This window comes from Anas platyrhynchos, chromosome 29 (assembly GCF_047663525.1).
Source record: "Anas platyrhynchos isolate ZD024472 breed Pekin duck chromosome 29, IASCAAS_PekinDuck_T2T, whole genome shotgun sequence".
Lineage (NCBI taxonomy): Eukaryota > Metazoa > Chordata > Aves > Anseriformes > Anatidae > Anas > Anas platyrhynchos.
The window spans coordinates 988,689-1,004,423 of NC_092615.1; the positions used below are offsets into that span (position 1 = coordinate 988,689).

Sequence of the window (15,735 nt, forward strand, 5' to 3'; positions counted from 1 at the left end):
CCCGCCCGTTGCCATGGCGACAACACCCCCGCCCCCCCACCTCCACGTCTCTATGGTCAGACAGCAAATACAGAGCGGCGCCCGCACTTCCGGCCTCCAGCCCGCCCCCCTCCCATTGCGCATGCGCAGCGCCCTCAGCGGCGGGAGGGAGGGAGGGGGCGGGGGCGGCGCATGCGCAGTGCTGCGCCCGCCCTGGCTGAGGCGAGCGGCGCGGGGCCGGTGAGTGGGGGAGGGGCGGGGCCGGGGCCTCCCCCACCGGCACCGGGACCAGGCCCAGCCCCGCGGCCTGGCCGCTACGGGGCGGGGAGGCCCCGGCCTAGGCCTCTAACGGGTCCCGGGGCCGGTTTGGGCTCGCTCCCCGGTCCTTTTAGGCCGCCCCGGGGTGGGAAGGGGGCGGCGGCCGCGCCGGTAGCGCTGCCTTGGCCTCTCCCGGGACCGGCCGCGGCCTGGTAGGCCCGGGGGGGGGAGCAGGGGGTAGGGGGAAGGGGGGAGGCGCCGCCGCCTCACGCAGCTCCGTTCCCCGCAGGGTGAGAGCCGCGAGGAGGCACCGAGCGCCCCCCGGGATGGCGGAGCAGAAGCGCCTGGCCTACGCCATCGTCCGGTTCCTGCACGAGCAGCTGCGGGGCGGCGGGATGAGCCCCGACGCGCAGGAGAGCCTGGAAGGTCGGTGGGGGGGGGGTGCCCCTGCCCCCTGCTCCCCCCTCCTGCCCGGGGCTGGCACTCGGGGAAATCCGGGGCTCGGTGCCTGCCCCCTGACCCCTCTGGTCGCTGCCCCCTGCCCCGTCCTGCCCCCGGTGTCGCGGCTCGCTCCGGGTTTGGAAGTTTTTCTCCGTGGGGAGGTAGCCGGGGCACTGGGGGTGCTGGTTCCTCGTCTCGTCACCTTCTGTGAAAGAAGATCAGCTTGAGGAATGAACGCACCTGGGATCAAAAGCCTCCCTGAGCCCCGCTTTGAGACCTAAAGTTTAATCTTAAATGAGGCTCAGTCAGGAGCCTCACAGCGTGGTGTAAAATAAGGACTTTGGGGCTCTCTTATACTCGCAGAGGGCTTTCCAGTTCTGCTAGAAAATGCTTTTCCCCACCACAGCCAGAATTTACACAGGCGTTTTTCAGAGGGCCTCCTTCACTGGTAACGAGAGGGCACTGACCCTAAGAGCTCTCCTTAAGGAGCTTATGCTTCAGTCTTTGGCCTTTATGTTCACCCCCAGCACAGAGAGCACAGGCACGTCCGCAGAAAGTGGTGGGTGCATTTCTGGGCAAGGCAGGGACAGAGACAGGGCAGGAGGAGGCTGTTGGCTCGCAGGGGTTTATTCCTGGTGCTCTTGGACATTAAAGTATGGCCCAAGGGCTCTGCTCCACTGCTGGGTTCCCCTGTCCGGGCTGGGAACGGATTCCTGTCCTGCTGGGGGCAGCTTTGGGAGTGCTAGCGATGCTCTGGCTCTGTTAACTTCCACCCCAGCACCTCCTCTGAAGGTTCTGAGGGGATGGGAGTCATGGCTGTTGCCTTCCAAGAGCTTCCTTCCAGGGTTTTCTTGGTATTTTCAACTGTAAAAAAAATCAGGTGCTGTGCAAAAAGGCTGAATAGACAGAACGAGGAGAGCTAATGAGCTGTCTTTTCATATCCAGTGGCGATCCAGTGCCTGGAGACAGCTTTTGGGGTCTCCCTGGATGACAAAGACCTGGCTGTGTCCCAGACTCTTCCTGAAATATTTGAAGCTGCTGTAGGAAAGGTGAGCAAATCCCCCGAACATGCGCTGACTTTCGATCCAGGCAGCCCCAGGGGTGAGCTCTGCCTGATTTCCGCGGTGCTGCTGCCCCCTCAGAGGCGTGTGGGAGGGAAATGTTGTGGGCCTGATGAGTTTGGGGAGGGGGAGGCTGGGTTCTGCTCCGTGGGAGTCCTCCTCTCAGCACAGCGCTTTCCCTTTTCTTGCAAGGAGCCTGAGCACACCAGAACGAACTCGGAGCCCATCACCCCCTCTGAAGATGACGTAGCCGAAGCTGAGAGACTCAAGACTGAAGGTAGAGCCTCCTCTGGAGCCGGGCGTGAGGAGGTGTAAAGGAGGGTGGGGAGGGGAGGAAGGCTTCATTCGCTCTGCCCCACGGGCACGCACGGAGCGGGAAGCACGGAGAGGGGCTGGAGCCTTTGTTCCTGCTCGTTCCTCCCCGCGGGTGCAGATTTGGTGCAATTCAGCTGCCACAGAACCTGGGCAGGGAGCTGGGTCAGCAGCTCCTTCAGCTGGAAGGCTTTGCTGGGCAGAACGTGGCATCTTCCCCGCCGAGGTCTCTGCCTGTTGCCTTTCCTCTGCCCTGTAAGAGTGAGAATAGAGAGTGAGAATAGAGACCCCCTGCCTCACACTCACACGCAGTTTGATCAGCAAGAGGTGCAAGCTCCTGGCTTCCCTCGCGTTATTTTCTCAGGTAGAACGGAGATCCAGGCCTGTTGCTTTCGTTTGTCCCCACCTTTTACCTTACCTTTTCTCCATCCCTTTAGGAAACGAACAAATGAAGGCAGAAAACTTCGAAGCTGCGGTGTCGTTCTATGGGAAAGCGATCGAGTTGAATCCATCCAACGCGGTGTACTTCTGCAACAGGTACTGCTCTGCCCCCAGCCCCATACACCTGTGGTTTTGCTCCTTTCTTCTTACCCCGGACTCTTGCTCAGTCGAAATCCCACGTTCTGCTTGTTCTGTTCCCTGCTCTTGGTGATTTATTTTCTTTCCAAGCTCAGTGACACACTTCCCTGTGCCTCTTGCCAGCTCTGTGCCCTGGCATCTCTAGATAGGACGTGGGTGTGGAAACAAACTCTGTCAGGCATTCAAGGAGATACGAGGATGCCAAGAAATACTGTCTGCTTTCATGCAATTAACTCCTTAAGGAAGACAAAGGGCCCAGGTTTGGGAGGCTGGGTCGATAATAAACAAAAGAGTGAAGTGAGACGAGTTGAAGGCTCGGTCTTGAGAATTTTATACGTGTTGAGAGTTGTGTGTGTGCAAAATGAGCCTGCAGGTGACCTCCCTAATCTTCAGGGGTGTGCTGAGCAGAAGGATGTGCAAGCTGGTGGAAAAACAAGTGAGTTAAAACTCCTTTGAGTCAGGGTTTGATTTAGTTATCTGCTTGAGCAGAGCAGGGAGCCAAGGTTTTAGTTACCTGCTTATCGTGAGCACAGGCTCCACGAGTAACCTGTGTGCACGCGTGCTGCCGAGGTGCTGAGTTACTTCCTGGCTCGTTTTAGCTGCCTGAGGGTCGTCCAGCGAGGTGCTGGGCGGGTGTCCTGGTGCCAGTAGGAGGTGTAAGACTGGGGCTTGAGGGAGCTCGGTAAGAGGAGAATGAATTCTGAAATTTTATGTGGAGATTGTCAGAAAATGGGTGAAACGGTCGTTGTGGCTAAGAAATCGAGGCATAAGGGAAGCTGAGGGATTGGTGTGAGCTAGTGAGTGGGATACTTCCCTGCCTCCTCTTGGAAAGGCCAGGAGGAGGAGAAATCCTGGATTTATTTGCAGTAGGAGCAGAGCACGAAGCTGGGTGTTTGGGTAACACCCTGCTCACGTCGACACGGCCTGGATTTATGTCAACTTTACTCTTGACTTTGCCTGTGCCGCAGGACACCATGGAGAGGGAACGGGGGTGACCTTGATCAACATTTTCGAGCTGCTAAGTGTTTTCTGCACATCTTTCTCCATTCCCTCCAGAGCTGCTGCGTACAGTAAATTAGGAAATTATGCCGGAGCAGTCCGAGACTGTGAACGAGCCATAGGCATCGATCCAAACTACAGCAAGGCGTATGGCAGGATGGGGTAAGTGAGGGAGCTTCTGGTGCCAGAATTCTAATCTCGGAGTGCCTGGTGGCACTGATACCATCAGCGGTGCTCTGCCCTGGAATGCCGAGCACAAACACCTAGGGCTTCACCTCGGCGGGGGGTGGAGGAAGTCTGCGAGTGCTTATCTACCTCTGAAACCTTTTCTTCTATTTCCACTTCGACAGCTTGGCCCTCTCCAGTTTAAATAAACACACAGAAGCTGTTGTTTACTACAAAAAGGCCCTAGAGCTCGATCCAGACAACGACACATACAAATCAAACCTTAAAATAGCCGAACAGAAAATGAAGGAGACTCCGAGTCCAGTAAGTCCTGAGGCTAACACTTGCTGTATGTGGGTAAGATGAGAAGATTTCTGCCTTATGCTACTCCAAGTGCTAGCAGGCGCTGTCTGGCAGAGGCTTGATGATCTGGGTTGTGTTTAGAATACAAATCTTGCATGCGGGCAGAAGGGAGATGGTTAATGAGCGCTGCCGTGAACATTTCCACTAAAATCCAGAGAGGGAAACTGCTCTGCTCGAGCACAGTCACCTTGGGCTTGTTTGAGAGAGCTGGGAAATGAGATTGATTAGAAGGAACGTTTGCAAGCAGCATTTTTTGCCTTAAGCACCTTTCTTAATTAAAGCCACTGCTCCTAAAATCCAGATTTTTTTTTTCTAGTGACCTGTTAGCAATACCAAAAGGACTTTTTTTTTCTTTTTTTTTCCCTTCCACAAGTTTTTTTGTTTTGTTGTTTTTTGTTTGTTTGTTTCTTTTGCTTTGTTTTTTGTTTTTTTTTTTTTCATATGAAAAGAATCCTGGTGGTTTTCTAGTCACAAAGCCAGCAACCGCCCTGCTGACAGGCTCAGGACCGTGTTAATTCCCCGTTTTGAAGGGGCTTTCAGTCTTCTAAAGACTTCTCCAGCCCAAAGGTGACCGAGTGGATGTGTTTAGCTTGGCAGGCGTGATGGGGTCGAGCAGCCCAGCCCTGGCATGCCTCAGCTGGTGAGAGCGGCGCTCGGTAAATCATGCGGTGCCGTTACTGCTGCCACCAGCACGTGTCCCCTGCCTCCCTTAGCAAGCCTCGCCCCCAGCCTTTGCCCTTAGCCGTGGTTTAATGCCCAGATGCTGATAACGCTGAAGAATTGAAGTAACGTTCGTTTTGCCGTGCTGTTTGTTGCATCAGAGGGCGGGAGGATGTCATCACCTGTGTGCGGTGTCTTTCTTCTTACAGACCGGAGGTCCCGGAGGATTTGATTTAGCTGGCTTGCTGAACAACCCCGGCTTCATGAGCATGGTAAATCTGGACAGGTCGCAGCCAGGCTGCGTCTGGGCCGTGCAGTTCTCTGTTCAGGGTGAAATGTCTCAGGACAGGGCTCGGGGAGTTGCTGTGTCTCGGTAGCAGATTTGTTTTCGTTCCATTTCATAAAGAGCCAGTGACTTACTCACGGGCTTCGTGTGCTGGCTGTGGAAAGGGTGCCTGTTCTGCATTACCAGCCTTGTCGTGTGTGTGGTGCTGTGCTTCTCTTGGCTATTTTTGTCCTATTGATCTGTTTCCAAGTATTTCTGTCTTCACTTTGTTCCTAGTTGAATGGCACAACATCTGCATATTTACCCAGGCATTTCTGACTAAATAGGGTGTCCTTTTTTTTCCCCCTCTTTAAATAGGCATCTAACCTAATGAACAACCCACAAGTACAACAGCTGTAAGTTTGATCCCGTCTTCTGTTTCCTCTGAGTCACTCTTTGAAGCTCGGGTGGGAGGGAGCGGGTACCAGAAGCGTGGAGGGCAGCCTCGGGGCAGCCTGATCTCCCCAGCCAGCACGTGTTTTGAGAGCTCTGGCCTTGCTGAAGAGGAGCCTCAAAGGGAAAAAAGATAGATCGTGGAATTTCCTTTGGGAAATTGGAGTAGTTTGTCTCGGCTCAGTATTTATGTGGTCTGGGGACAGGATTTCACATCTCCATCTCGTTTGGGAGGAGAATATTTCCATGCTTTGTGCTGCAGAGCCATCAGGATCAATTCACAATGTTTGTCAGGTGCTTATACAATACAAATCCCTAAAATTAATGAGGTTCATGCCTCACCTGGCCGTGCTTTCAGAGCACAGGCAGGCAGTGAGTTAGAGACCTGAGCAGATTGTCCTTTGGTTGCTGTTGGGGACCGCCTGGTTGAAGGGCTGCGTGTCTGCTGCCCTTTCCATTTGGTTCTGCTCCTTCCACTGCTGTTGCCAGCTGAGGTTCAGAGCAAGCAAATTACCCTGGGTGTTGTAATCAGACAGCACAGGGCTTGCACAAAGAGGGGGGATATCTGGGGATACATTAGCTGATGTGGTTAGAAATATTTCTGTGTATTGTGCAGGTCAATGCTGTGGTTGCTCTGCTGCAGTTAATGAATAAAAAGCTGTGGCAGGAGATTCCCTCACAGATAGCTCCATCATCAGTGTGGGGAGGTGTTCCTGTTAGGCTGACGTTCCCTTCCTCGCGTAAAACAACCGATTTCTGTGTTTTGTTTCGTTTTCTGAGCGTTGCCCCTTGTTTCTGCAGCATGTCTGGGATGATTTCTGGTGGCCACAACCCCATGGGAGCAGCAGGCACCAGCCCCTCCACGAATGATCTCGCCAGCCTCATACAAGCGTGAGTAGGGAGCTGGGTCGTTCCCAGGAAATTAATAACCTGATTTGGGGTTTTCTGACCAAAACGAAAGCTTCAGTTAACAGCTGGGGAACGTTTAAACGCTGGGTGAAGCCCTGCCCGTGTCAGCATGTGACAGCACCGCCACAAACGCTGCTTGTTCTCCTGCAGGGGCCAGCAGTTCGCGCAGCAGATGCAGCAGCAGAACCCCGAGCTAATAGAGCAGCTACGGAGCCAGATCAGGAGTCGAACTCCAAGTGCCAGCAACGAAGATCAGCAGGAATGAGCAGCCAGGTGAGGTGGTGAGGTTACAGCTGCGAGCGCCACTGCACCCTGGCCGGCTTAGCAGGGAGGGTTTCAATATTTTGCTGCAAAATTTTGTGCCTAAATTAGCAGTTTGGTGTCTCTCTCTGTATAGACTGGGGTCTCTGCATCAGTAAGAGCTGGTGCCGTGCCGCAGAGGCACAAGGCTTAGCCCTGGGGAGTGATAAGAGATCCCCTCATGCATTGTGTGACTGACAACTGAGTTTCGGTACCTAGCATTCATGGTCGTTAAAGGGGTGCTTTATTTTTCCTAAAAATTGAATTTGCCCATCTCTTGTCTCCCTGTCTCTGCAGTGCAGCCGTGGGAACTTTGTTCTTTGCTTTAAAAACTGGAAGCCATGTGCGTGTTGCCATTTCTTGAGTCGGAAGTGTCCAAGAGGGGGGAAAAAAAAAAAAAGAAGAAAAAAACACAAAATACTTTATATGACCTGCATGTTAAAGACAGATTCACGCTTTCTTTCCCTAGTCTTCGTCCCTGCTCCTCCCCCTCAGCCTTTCCATTCGTTTTTTCTTCTGGAAGACCCAGCCAGCTGAACACAAACCAGCATCAACAGCCTTTCTAAAGAGACTCGGAGAATTACCTACACTGTTACATTTCTATGTTCTTTGCTACATGGGAATTTTTTAACCCGTTTTGGAAGAACGACGCGCTCTTCACTACAGGATCTCTTCACTCTCCTGCCCACGTGCCACTTCAAAGAAGTGTTCCAGGCCCTCCCCGTCCTGCTCCCCGTCACCTTCGCGCCAGTCCCGAGCTGGCGGCGTCCGAACGCTCCGGAGACCTCTGGATCTCGGGGTCTCCAGGAGCAGGGTTTTTCTGTTGATGACATTCGCTGCGTTCCTCGGGTCCGTAGCAGCATCGCCGGGGTTGCTCAGAGGTGGGCTTTGGCCACCGCCTCTCCACGGTTCGTGTAAATGTGTCGGGGGGGGGGGGGTTGGGACTGCTTAGGGCGAGCGTTTCCAGACACGTTTCTGGGGGCTCCTCCCCAGGCCTGGCAAAACTTGTCTAGTGTTTAGTAATTAATGGTTCTGTTGTCGGAATGATCCAATCTGTGAACTAGTCGGGTGGACAGTCAGAAAGCTGAGATATAATGTTCTTGGTGTTTCAAAAGGTTTCTCTTCTGCTTTTTAATTTGTCTTTTCTGCATGTCAGTAATCAACCTGGTGGACTGTGCTGGTGGTAGGAATAGAGGGCGCGTGAGTAGAGAGCAGAAGGAAGAGGAAAAACGCTCCTGGGACAGCACAGCACGGTGCTGAGCGGCTGCTGGTTCCACGCGGGGGCCTGGCAAAGAGAGGATCTGCCCCAAAAAATCATGGGGGGGATGAGGGGAAACGCTCTGGAGGCTGATCCAGCCTTCCACCCGGGGGAATTCCCCTTTGTCACTCCCAGGGCACGCGGGAGGCTCTGGGAAGTTCCCCCAGAAGTCGCTAATTGAGGCTGGGGGGGTTTTGCATCGACCTCAGGATGGTTTTAGGGTTCCTCGCTCGATCCTGGGGGGGGGAAGGCTGCTCCTGGCCTCAGGAAGCGTCCGGCTGGGAGGAGGGCGTGAGGTGGAGAACGCCCCTTGGAGAGAACCGGTGGGAGTGGGGGAGGAGCAGGTGTAGCTGACGATGAATATCAAGAAAAGACTGATTTGTAAATGCTCCGTAACTCCGTGGTTAATGTAACGTGTGAAGAATAAAAGATTTGGACACTCGCCTCCTGCTCCCTCTTACCCCCTGTGCCTGAAGCCAGACCTGGGGCCGGGCCCGTTCCAGGGCTGCGGAGGTTTGTGTGGGGTCAGAGCTTCCTCGGTGTCCTGAGGGCTGCGAGGCACCGCCTGGGTGAGTTTTTTCCATTTTTGCCATTTTTTTTGGCTCCTTTTCTGCTGAAAACCCGGCGCCGTGCTTCATGCACCTGTATTTCGGCACGGCGCACGCGGTGTTTATGAACTGCTGCTTTCCCCCTCTGCCCCTTATGTGCCAACCAAGTGTTGGGACCAAGCAAAAGGAGAAGTTCTAGGCCTGTAGGATGGGGCGGAAAGAAAAAAAATGTGAATCATCCAAAATAATGAAACTAGGATTTTTTTTTCCCTTATTTTTTGCATCTCCTCAGGGCTGCTCACCCTCACTCCTTACACTGCTCACCCTGTTGTCCTTGTAGCTCTTCCCTCACCTCTCTTCATGTTTTTTCTACACCTCCGTGTAAAAAAACTGCTATTAAGATCCCAAAAACCTGATTTTTTTTAATTTTTAGCCCATTTCCCCTCACCCTGCAGCCCCTTGTGCCCTGTATTTAACACCAGGATTTAATGAACGGATTTCCGCCGTTCTTTAACCAAACCCAGCCCGAGCCCTGCTGCAAGCCGAGGGCCCCCCCCCCGGTGCCGGTCCCGGTCCAGGTCCCGGCCCCGTCAGCACCGGCGGCCCCGGACAGCGCTGCGGGCCCGGCGCTACCCCGGAACCCTCGTTCTCCGTCCCCATTTCCAGCCGGGCTCCGTTCCGCGCCGCACCCGGGGGCTCTGGCAGCGTGCCCGCCTCAGGGCGTGGGCGGGCTGACGGGCAGCCCCCTCGACCAATCACCAGCCGAGCTGCCCCCTCTCAGCCAATAGGAGGGCGGAGGACGCGAGCGGGGGCGGGCGTTGTGCGGGGGCCGCTTGGACGGGGCGCGAGCGGGAGCCGGAGCGTGAGTGGGGGGGCAACGGGGAGCGGGGGGGGGGGGCGGTTGCCGGGGTAACGGCGGGGGGCGGGGCTGCTGGGGGCAGGGGGGAACTGGGGTAACTGGGGGGGTAACTGGGGGAACTGGTGAGGTCAGCGGTGGGGAAACTGGGACGGTTGGGGGGGGAACTGGGAGAACTGGGGCGGTTGGGGGGGGGAACTGGGGGCCCGGGGTCCGTTACTGGGGTAACTGGGGCAGACGGGAAGGGAACTGGGGGAACTGGGACGGTTTGGGGTGTAACTGGGATAACTGGGGCGGTTGGGGGGGAACTGGGGGAACTGGTGAGGTCAGGGGTGGGGAACTGGGGCGGTTGGGGGGGGAACTGGGAAGGTTGGGAGGGGGTAACTGGGAGAACTGGGACGGTAGAGGGGGTAACCAGGGACCTGGGGCTGTTACTGGGGGAACTGGGGCGGTCGAGGAGGGGGAACTGGGACAAATGGGACGGTCAGGAGGGGTTAACTGGGGCAACTGGGGCTGGTGGGTGGGTAGGTGGGGTAACTGGGGCGGTCGGGGGGGTAACTGGGGGCCAGGGGGCGTTCCTGGGGTAACTGGGACTGTCAGGGGTGGGGCGGTGAGCCCGGCGGCACTGAATTAATTCTTTTTTTTATTTTTTTATTTTTTAATTTTTTTACAGAATTTTCAGGCTGCCAAGGTCGTCTGGGCGTTGGAGGCAGCGCCTGCCGCACGTCGGGACGGAGCGCGAGGTATTCCCGCTGCACTTTGTGGCTCAGCTGCTTTCCTCCGTGGGTCGCGGGGCACCCGGGGAGCTCCAGGCTCTGCTGGGGGCTTTGGGCTAGGAAAAAAAAAAAAAAAGAAAAAAAGAAAAAAGCAAAGGGTTTGCTGAGCTTCCTCCAGGGGAGGTGAGAATTGTGGAAAAAGGAATTTTTTTGCCTCCAGTGATGTCTCCAAGTGTCCCTGTCCCGGGAGCTGGGTGCGTACCGCAGGTACCGGCCGCCTGCGGTGCCTCGGCACCCAGCAAACGAATTCCCTTCTGGTTTGGGACCCCACGAGGGGTTATTTTGGAGGGATTTTAGGCTTAGGGCTCGCTCAGACCCGGCTCCTCTGCTGGGTTCAGCAGGAGCGAGTCGAGCAGCATCACCTGAGCTGGGTTTTGTGCTGAACGGTGCTTTCCGTTCAGCAGGACCCGCTCATGTCTTTAAAAATAGATTTAATTTCGATATTTTTTTTTAAATGGCTCTAGGAAAACGAGTTTAACTGCTGCTGCACCTAACCTGGAGGGAAAAATTTCTGATTGAGCCACTTGTCATGACCCAGGCAGCTCAGACCTTGCGTTTTTCTCACCATCTGCCTCTTTTGTCACACGCTGTGGGTTTGAAACCCTCGCAGTGGGGTTTCGACCGGTAACCAAAATTCCTCTGGCTCCTGGGACGGAGCAAACAGCCACCTGCAGAGGCAGTGACCCACCCCGGCAGGACGGTGACGGTGGCTCAGGACCAAATCCGCTCGTCTCATTTGAAGGGAGTCCTTTAATTTCATTTCCCAGTGAAATGGAGAGCCACCAGCACAAGCCCACCTCATTTCTCGTGGTTAACATCAAAACCTCCACCCTTTGGCCGGGCTCGGGTGGATTTTAAGGCAAGATGGAGCAGTTTGTGCCTGGCGCTGTGTGGGTGTTTCTAAAAAACCTCTCTTTTCCCTCCTGCCCACAGCTCTGCTCCGGGAGCACCTCTCCCTTCGCCCTTTGCCTGCTGCAGCCCCCCCCGGGCAGCGCCATGAAGATCGTGGTGGCCAAAGTTCTGTGCCTGCTGGGCATCTGCGTCCTCATGCTGGCCGGCTCCCTCCTCCCCGTCAAGATCATCGAGGCAGATTCCGAGAAGGCTCAGCGCTCCAGGAAAGTCATCGCCCTCTGCAATTCCTTCGGAGGAGGGGTCTTCCTGGCCACCTGCTTCAACGCCCTGCTGCCGGCCGTCAGGGGCAAGGTAACTGCTGACAGCCCCCCGGGGGGCTGCAGGGAGCCCGTGCTGCTCTGTGCACCCTGCCCCTGGGGACGAGGAGGGGTAGGGGCCACCCCCAGCCAGAGGGACCCCTTAAGCCCCCTCAGAAACCTCTGGTGTTTCAGGTCACGAAGGAAAACAGCCCCTGCCTCCCGTTCAGCTCCCGTGGAGTCTGCTTGGGAAGTTTTTGTGATGCAGAAGGAGGCTGAGCATCACCTGGGGGGCTGGGCTCAAACTCCTGCCCTCGAGGCAGTGTTTGAAACACCCAGAGAGCCCCCGAGCTCCTGCTGGAAGGCAAAGAGCTCCCCAGTTCCTTGCACTGAGGCCTGGATGCAGGCTGTTAAAGCATCACAGATGAGTTTCGTGTCATTGTGGGCGCACAGCAGGAAAATTTCATTGCTATGGAGCCCACATTTCCCCCCTCTCTTCTGCTGCTGGACATTTTCTTCCCAGAAGGGGCTTTGTAGGAAACTGGGAGAGCTTCCTGACGGCTCCCTGGGTGCCTGTAGGGATCCGAAGGTTTGTTTCACCGCGGGCTGTGTGCTTTGTCCTAGCTCGATGAGGTTCTTAAGCAGGGGAACGTGACCACGGACTACCCGGTGGCTGAGACCATCATGATGCTTGGCTTCTTCGTCACGGTCTTCGTGGAGCAGCTCGTTTTGACCTTCCAGAAGGAAAAACCTTCCTTCATCGACCTGGAGACCTTCAACGCCGGCTCGGATGTGGGCAGTGACTCGGAATACGAGAGCCCCTTCATCGCCTCGTCCCGCGGGCACGGCCGGCACGGCCACGGCCTGAGCCCCCAGGAGCTGTCCCGCTCCAGCCCCTTGCGCCTCCTGGGCCTGGCTTTTGCCTTGTGCACCCACTCCATCTTCGAGGGCCTGGCCCTGGGCTTGCAGGAGGAAGGAGGCAAAGTCCTGAGCTTGTTCCTGGGCGTCGCCATCCACGAGACGCTGGTGGCCGTGGCGCTGGGCATCAGCATGGCCAAAGCCTCGCTGCCCATGAAGGACGCGGCGAAAATGGCCGTGACGGTCAGCCTGATGATCCCCCTGGGCATCAGCATCGGGATGGGGATCGAGAGCACCCAGAGCGCCGCCAGCAACGTGGCCTCGCTGCTGCTGCAAGGTGTGGCGGGGGGAACTTTCCTCTTCATCACCTTCTTTGAGATCCTGGCCAAGGAGCTGGAGGACAAGCACGACCGCCTGCTGAAGGTCCTGTTCCTGGCGCTGGGCTACGCCGTGCTGGCGGGGTTGGTTTTCTTCAAGTGGTGAGGTCGGGAGCGGTGGGGGACCCAACCTCACCTCCTGCCCCTCGCGGCCGGCCCCGACAGGAGCCTGCTGGCAGCCCAGGGGGGACGCTGAAGCTTGGCAGCCACGCCGAACACCCCGATCCAGGAGGTGTTTCGGCACCGACCCGAAGGAGGAGAGTTTTCTCCTCTGTGCTCGGAGGGAGAGGAAAAAAAACCCACGAGGAGTGTCCCAGCGTAGGGGTCACGAGGCGCTGCCCCTGCCCCTCGGGTCTGCGGGTGCAGAGAGGACTGGGGACAGCACGAGGCTGCTTCTGGGGCTGCCCCCAGAGCTCTCGGGCTCGTTGTTTCCCGTTGACCTGCACAGCCGCCCCCTCCCTCCCTCCTTCCCTCCCCTCGCACAAACTCGGGCTGAGCCTCGGCTTCCTTCCCACCCAGGCTCTGAGGAGGTGAGAAACCGGGACCGAAACGAAGGCAGAGGCAGGTGGGGCCGCGGCTCGCACAGCTGCGCTAAGCTGCTCCTGCTCGCTTCGTTTTTGAGCAAAACCTGGTTGTAATAGCTGCCAAAAATAACATCCCTGCTGGGGCTGCTCGGGAGGACTGTTGCCACAGCTCCCGCTGAGCCCAGCTTCCATTTTAACCCACAAACGGCTCCAGGAGCTTTTCCTTCTCGGAGTGATTAACGGCAGGAACGAGGCCGGGCCCTGCCCCATCCCCTGCTCCGTTCTCCTCGTCTCATCCCCTGAAGAAAACCTGCAGCCGCGTTAACGCATCCTTGGAGAGATCTCACGCCCCTGTACCTGAAGCCCGGGATCCATTAGCGCGTGAGAAACGGGCAGCAGCAGCCTCCAGCATTAATATTTCAGTTTATTTCACGTTTAAATCATCTGCAGGGAACCGAGCGGCTGCAGGGCTGCTCCCCGGCCTCAGCCCCGGATTCCAGCGGTGAGGTTCTGGGGGGGGGCGTCCTGCTGCTGCTTTCAAAGGAGGGAGAGGAGAAATCTCTTCCCCCTGGGGGCTGATTAAAGCAGCCTCCATCTGACTGCGTGCCCGCGGGGAGCTCGTTGTGCCCGCACCCCGCGGCGATCCCTCGTGTTCGCCCTCCTGGGCTGGGAGCTCGGATCAGAGGCTGGCAGCAGGAGCGAGCCCCCTCCGCTCCCCCCCCGGCCTCGTTGCTTTGGCAGGAGATGGATTTTAACAAGACGTGGCCATCGCTCCTGCTGCAGCTCCCCCAGGCAGAGCAGAGCTCCTGGAGGCAATGATGGAGCCATAACAGCGTGGAGGCTCCGTGGAGGCACCGCAGCCCCTGACCACGACCCAGAAGGAGCGGGGGGGCTGCAAATCAGCCCCCCGGAGCAGCTCTTGGCACAGCTGCAGCACGTGGAAGCTGATGGGGGGGGGGAGCATCTGACGGGGCCTGGTGCTCGGCGCCTTAATTGCTGCAACGAACCCGAGTCAATTAATCTGGCTTTGAAAAACCTGGAGCGGGAAGGGGGGGGGGGGGAGGAGGGAGAGGGAGAGGGTTATTTTGGGCCTGCGATGACACAAATTAGCAGGGCCTGACGAGAATGGAATTTGCTTGGACGTGGTGAACCTGGGGGTGTTATTTCAATTTCACCTCCCCCAGCAGCCCTGGGGGGGGGCGTGCGGGACCTGCTGCTTTCTGCTGCTCATCCCGGGCAGGTGGGATGCTGGCTCCTGTTTTTCTGCCTCCATCTCCCGTGTCATTTTGGTTTTTTTTTGCAGCTATTTGCTCTATTTGAAGGATCCTTCCCCCAGCTGGGGGGGGGGGGGAGGGGTCTCGCAGAGCATCACCACCACCCCCCGTGGCCGGCGGGGTGGCTGTGGGCAGTGTGGTGGGGGGGGGGTTGTGCTGGAGCCCCGTTTTTTCACCTTTTTTTGTCCTGATGGGGTGTGGGAGCAGCCTGGTGGGGGGCCACACAGCACAGGGGGTGTCCCTGGCACCGGGGGGGGGCTTTGCCTGTCCCTAACAGTCGGCTCCTGCCTGTGGAGGAGGAAGACCCCCGCTGTGCTCCCAATAAACACCCTGCCCCTCTCCACCTTGCTGCCTCTTTATTTCCAGCCCTGCGCCTCGCCACCACCTCGGGGTGCCCGGATCAGACCCCGCTGCCCCTTCCCCATCCTGGGGACGTGCCCGAGCTCCTGGGGGGGAGTGGAGAAGGGCAGCAGCCCCCTCCCCACGCAGCCCCCATCCCTTTGCAGCCCCGCGCGTGCGCGGCCGCCCCGCAGCAGCCAGCAGAGCCCCCGTTGCGTCAGGCGTCGCGGGGAGCTGGGGAGTGAATGAACGGAGGAGGAGCCGCAGCTAAAATGATCAAGGAAATTCATTCATTTCCTCTAACGAGTAGTACCCGGCTGCCTCAGAACGCTGCGGGGACTGGGGGCTGCAGCTGGCGGCCCCCCAGGACGAGGCCGGTGTCCCCTCATGGGGGCTCATGGCCTTTGGGGGGGGGTTCACATTGGGGTGCGTGTCGCTGGGTGCCGTGGTGGGGGCCACGCTGCTCCTCCAGCAGCTATTAATAGAAGCTGCGGATTTTAATTGCTGCTGCTCGTCAGGGAGGGGGAGTCACGAGGCCCGGCAGTGCCACCCGGCAGCCCCCGGCCCCACGCGGGGCCTGCAGCCCCCGGGGGCTTTGAGAGCCCCCTGTGTGTGCCTGGGTGTCCCCCTGTCCCCGTCCAGGTGTCCCTGTCTGTGTGTCCGTGTCCATCCCCGTGTCCCTCTGTCCCCATCCCTGTCCGTGTGTCCCATCCCTGTCCGCACGTCCCCAGCTGTCTGTGTCCCATCCCTGTCCCTCTGTCCCCATCCTTGTCCATCTGTACCCACCCCTGTCCGTGCGTCCCAACCCTGTCGGTGCGTCCCCATCCCTCTCTGTCCATCTGTCCCTATCCCTGTCCGTCTGTCCCTGTCCCCATCCGTGTCCGTGTGTCCCATCCCTGTCCGCACGTCCCCATCCCCATCTGTCCGCGTGTCCCCGTCCCCATCCCCATCCATCTGTCCCCATCCCTGTCCGTGTGTCCCTGTCCCCCTGTCCCCATCCCTATCGGTGCGCCCCCATCCCCAGCTGTCCCCC

General features: G+C 57.6%; 2 protein-coding genes across 5 annotated transcripts; both read left to right on the forward strand.

The window, feature by feature from the left end:
• Window positions 1–63: 63 nt before the first annotated feature.
• SGTA (small glutamine rich tetratricopeptide repeat co-chaperone alpha) lies at window positions 64–8,444 on the forward strand. 3 transcript variants are annotated; one of them, XM_027471834.3, is made up of 12 exons: window positions 64–219; window positions 527–663; window positions 1,624–1,727; window positions 1,932–2,016; window positions 2,489–2,588; window positions 3,687–3,791; window positions 3,980–4,118; window positions 5,027–5,089; window positions 5,461–5,498; window positions 6,337–6,426; window positions 6,595–6,717; window positions 7,042–8,444. In XM_027471834.3, exons 1-11 carry the CDS (start codon window positions 122–124, stop codon window positions 6,707–6,709), a joined length of 1,074 nt encoding a protein of 357 aa, XP_027327635.2. In that variant the 5' UTR covers window positions 64–121; the 3' UTR covers window positions 6,710–6,717; window positions 7,042–8,444. The 3 variants fall into 3 exon arrangements, with proteins under 3 accessions (XP_027327635.2, XP_027327637.2, XP_027327636.1); XM_027471836.3 differs by having other exon boundaries at window positions 7,214–8,444; XM_027471835.3 differs by lacking the exon at window positions 64–219 and adding an exon at window positions 315–449.
• A 902-nt stretch (window positions 8,445–9,346) lies between these two features.
• On the forward strand, window positions 9,347–14,706 carry SLC39A3 (solute carrier family 39 member 3). Of its 2 annotated transcripts, XM_027471837.3 has the most exons (4): window positions 9,347–9,412; window positions 10,080–10,149; window positions 11,116–11,385; window positions 11,955–14,706. In XM_027471837.3, exons 3-4 carry the CDS (start codon window positions 11,179–11,181, stop codon window positions 12,669–12,671), a joined length of 924 nt encoding a protein of 307 aa, XP_027327638.1. In that variant the 5' UTR covers window positions 9,347–9,412; window positions 10,080–10,149; window positions 11,116–11,178; the 3' UTR covers window positions 12,672–14,706. The 2 variants fall into 2 exon arrangements, with proteins under 2 accessions (XP_027327638.1, XP_071885291.1); XM_072029190.1 differs by lacking the exons at window positions 9,347–9,412; window positions 10,080–10,149 and adding an exon at window positions 10,814–11,029.
• The last annotated feature ends 1,029 nt before the right edge of the window (window positions 14,707–15,735 follow it).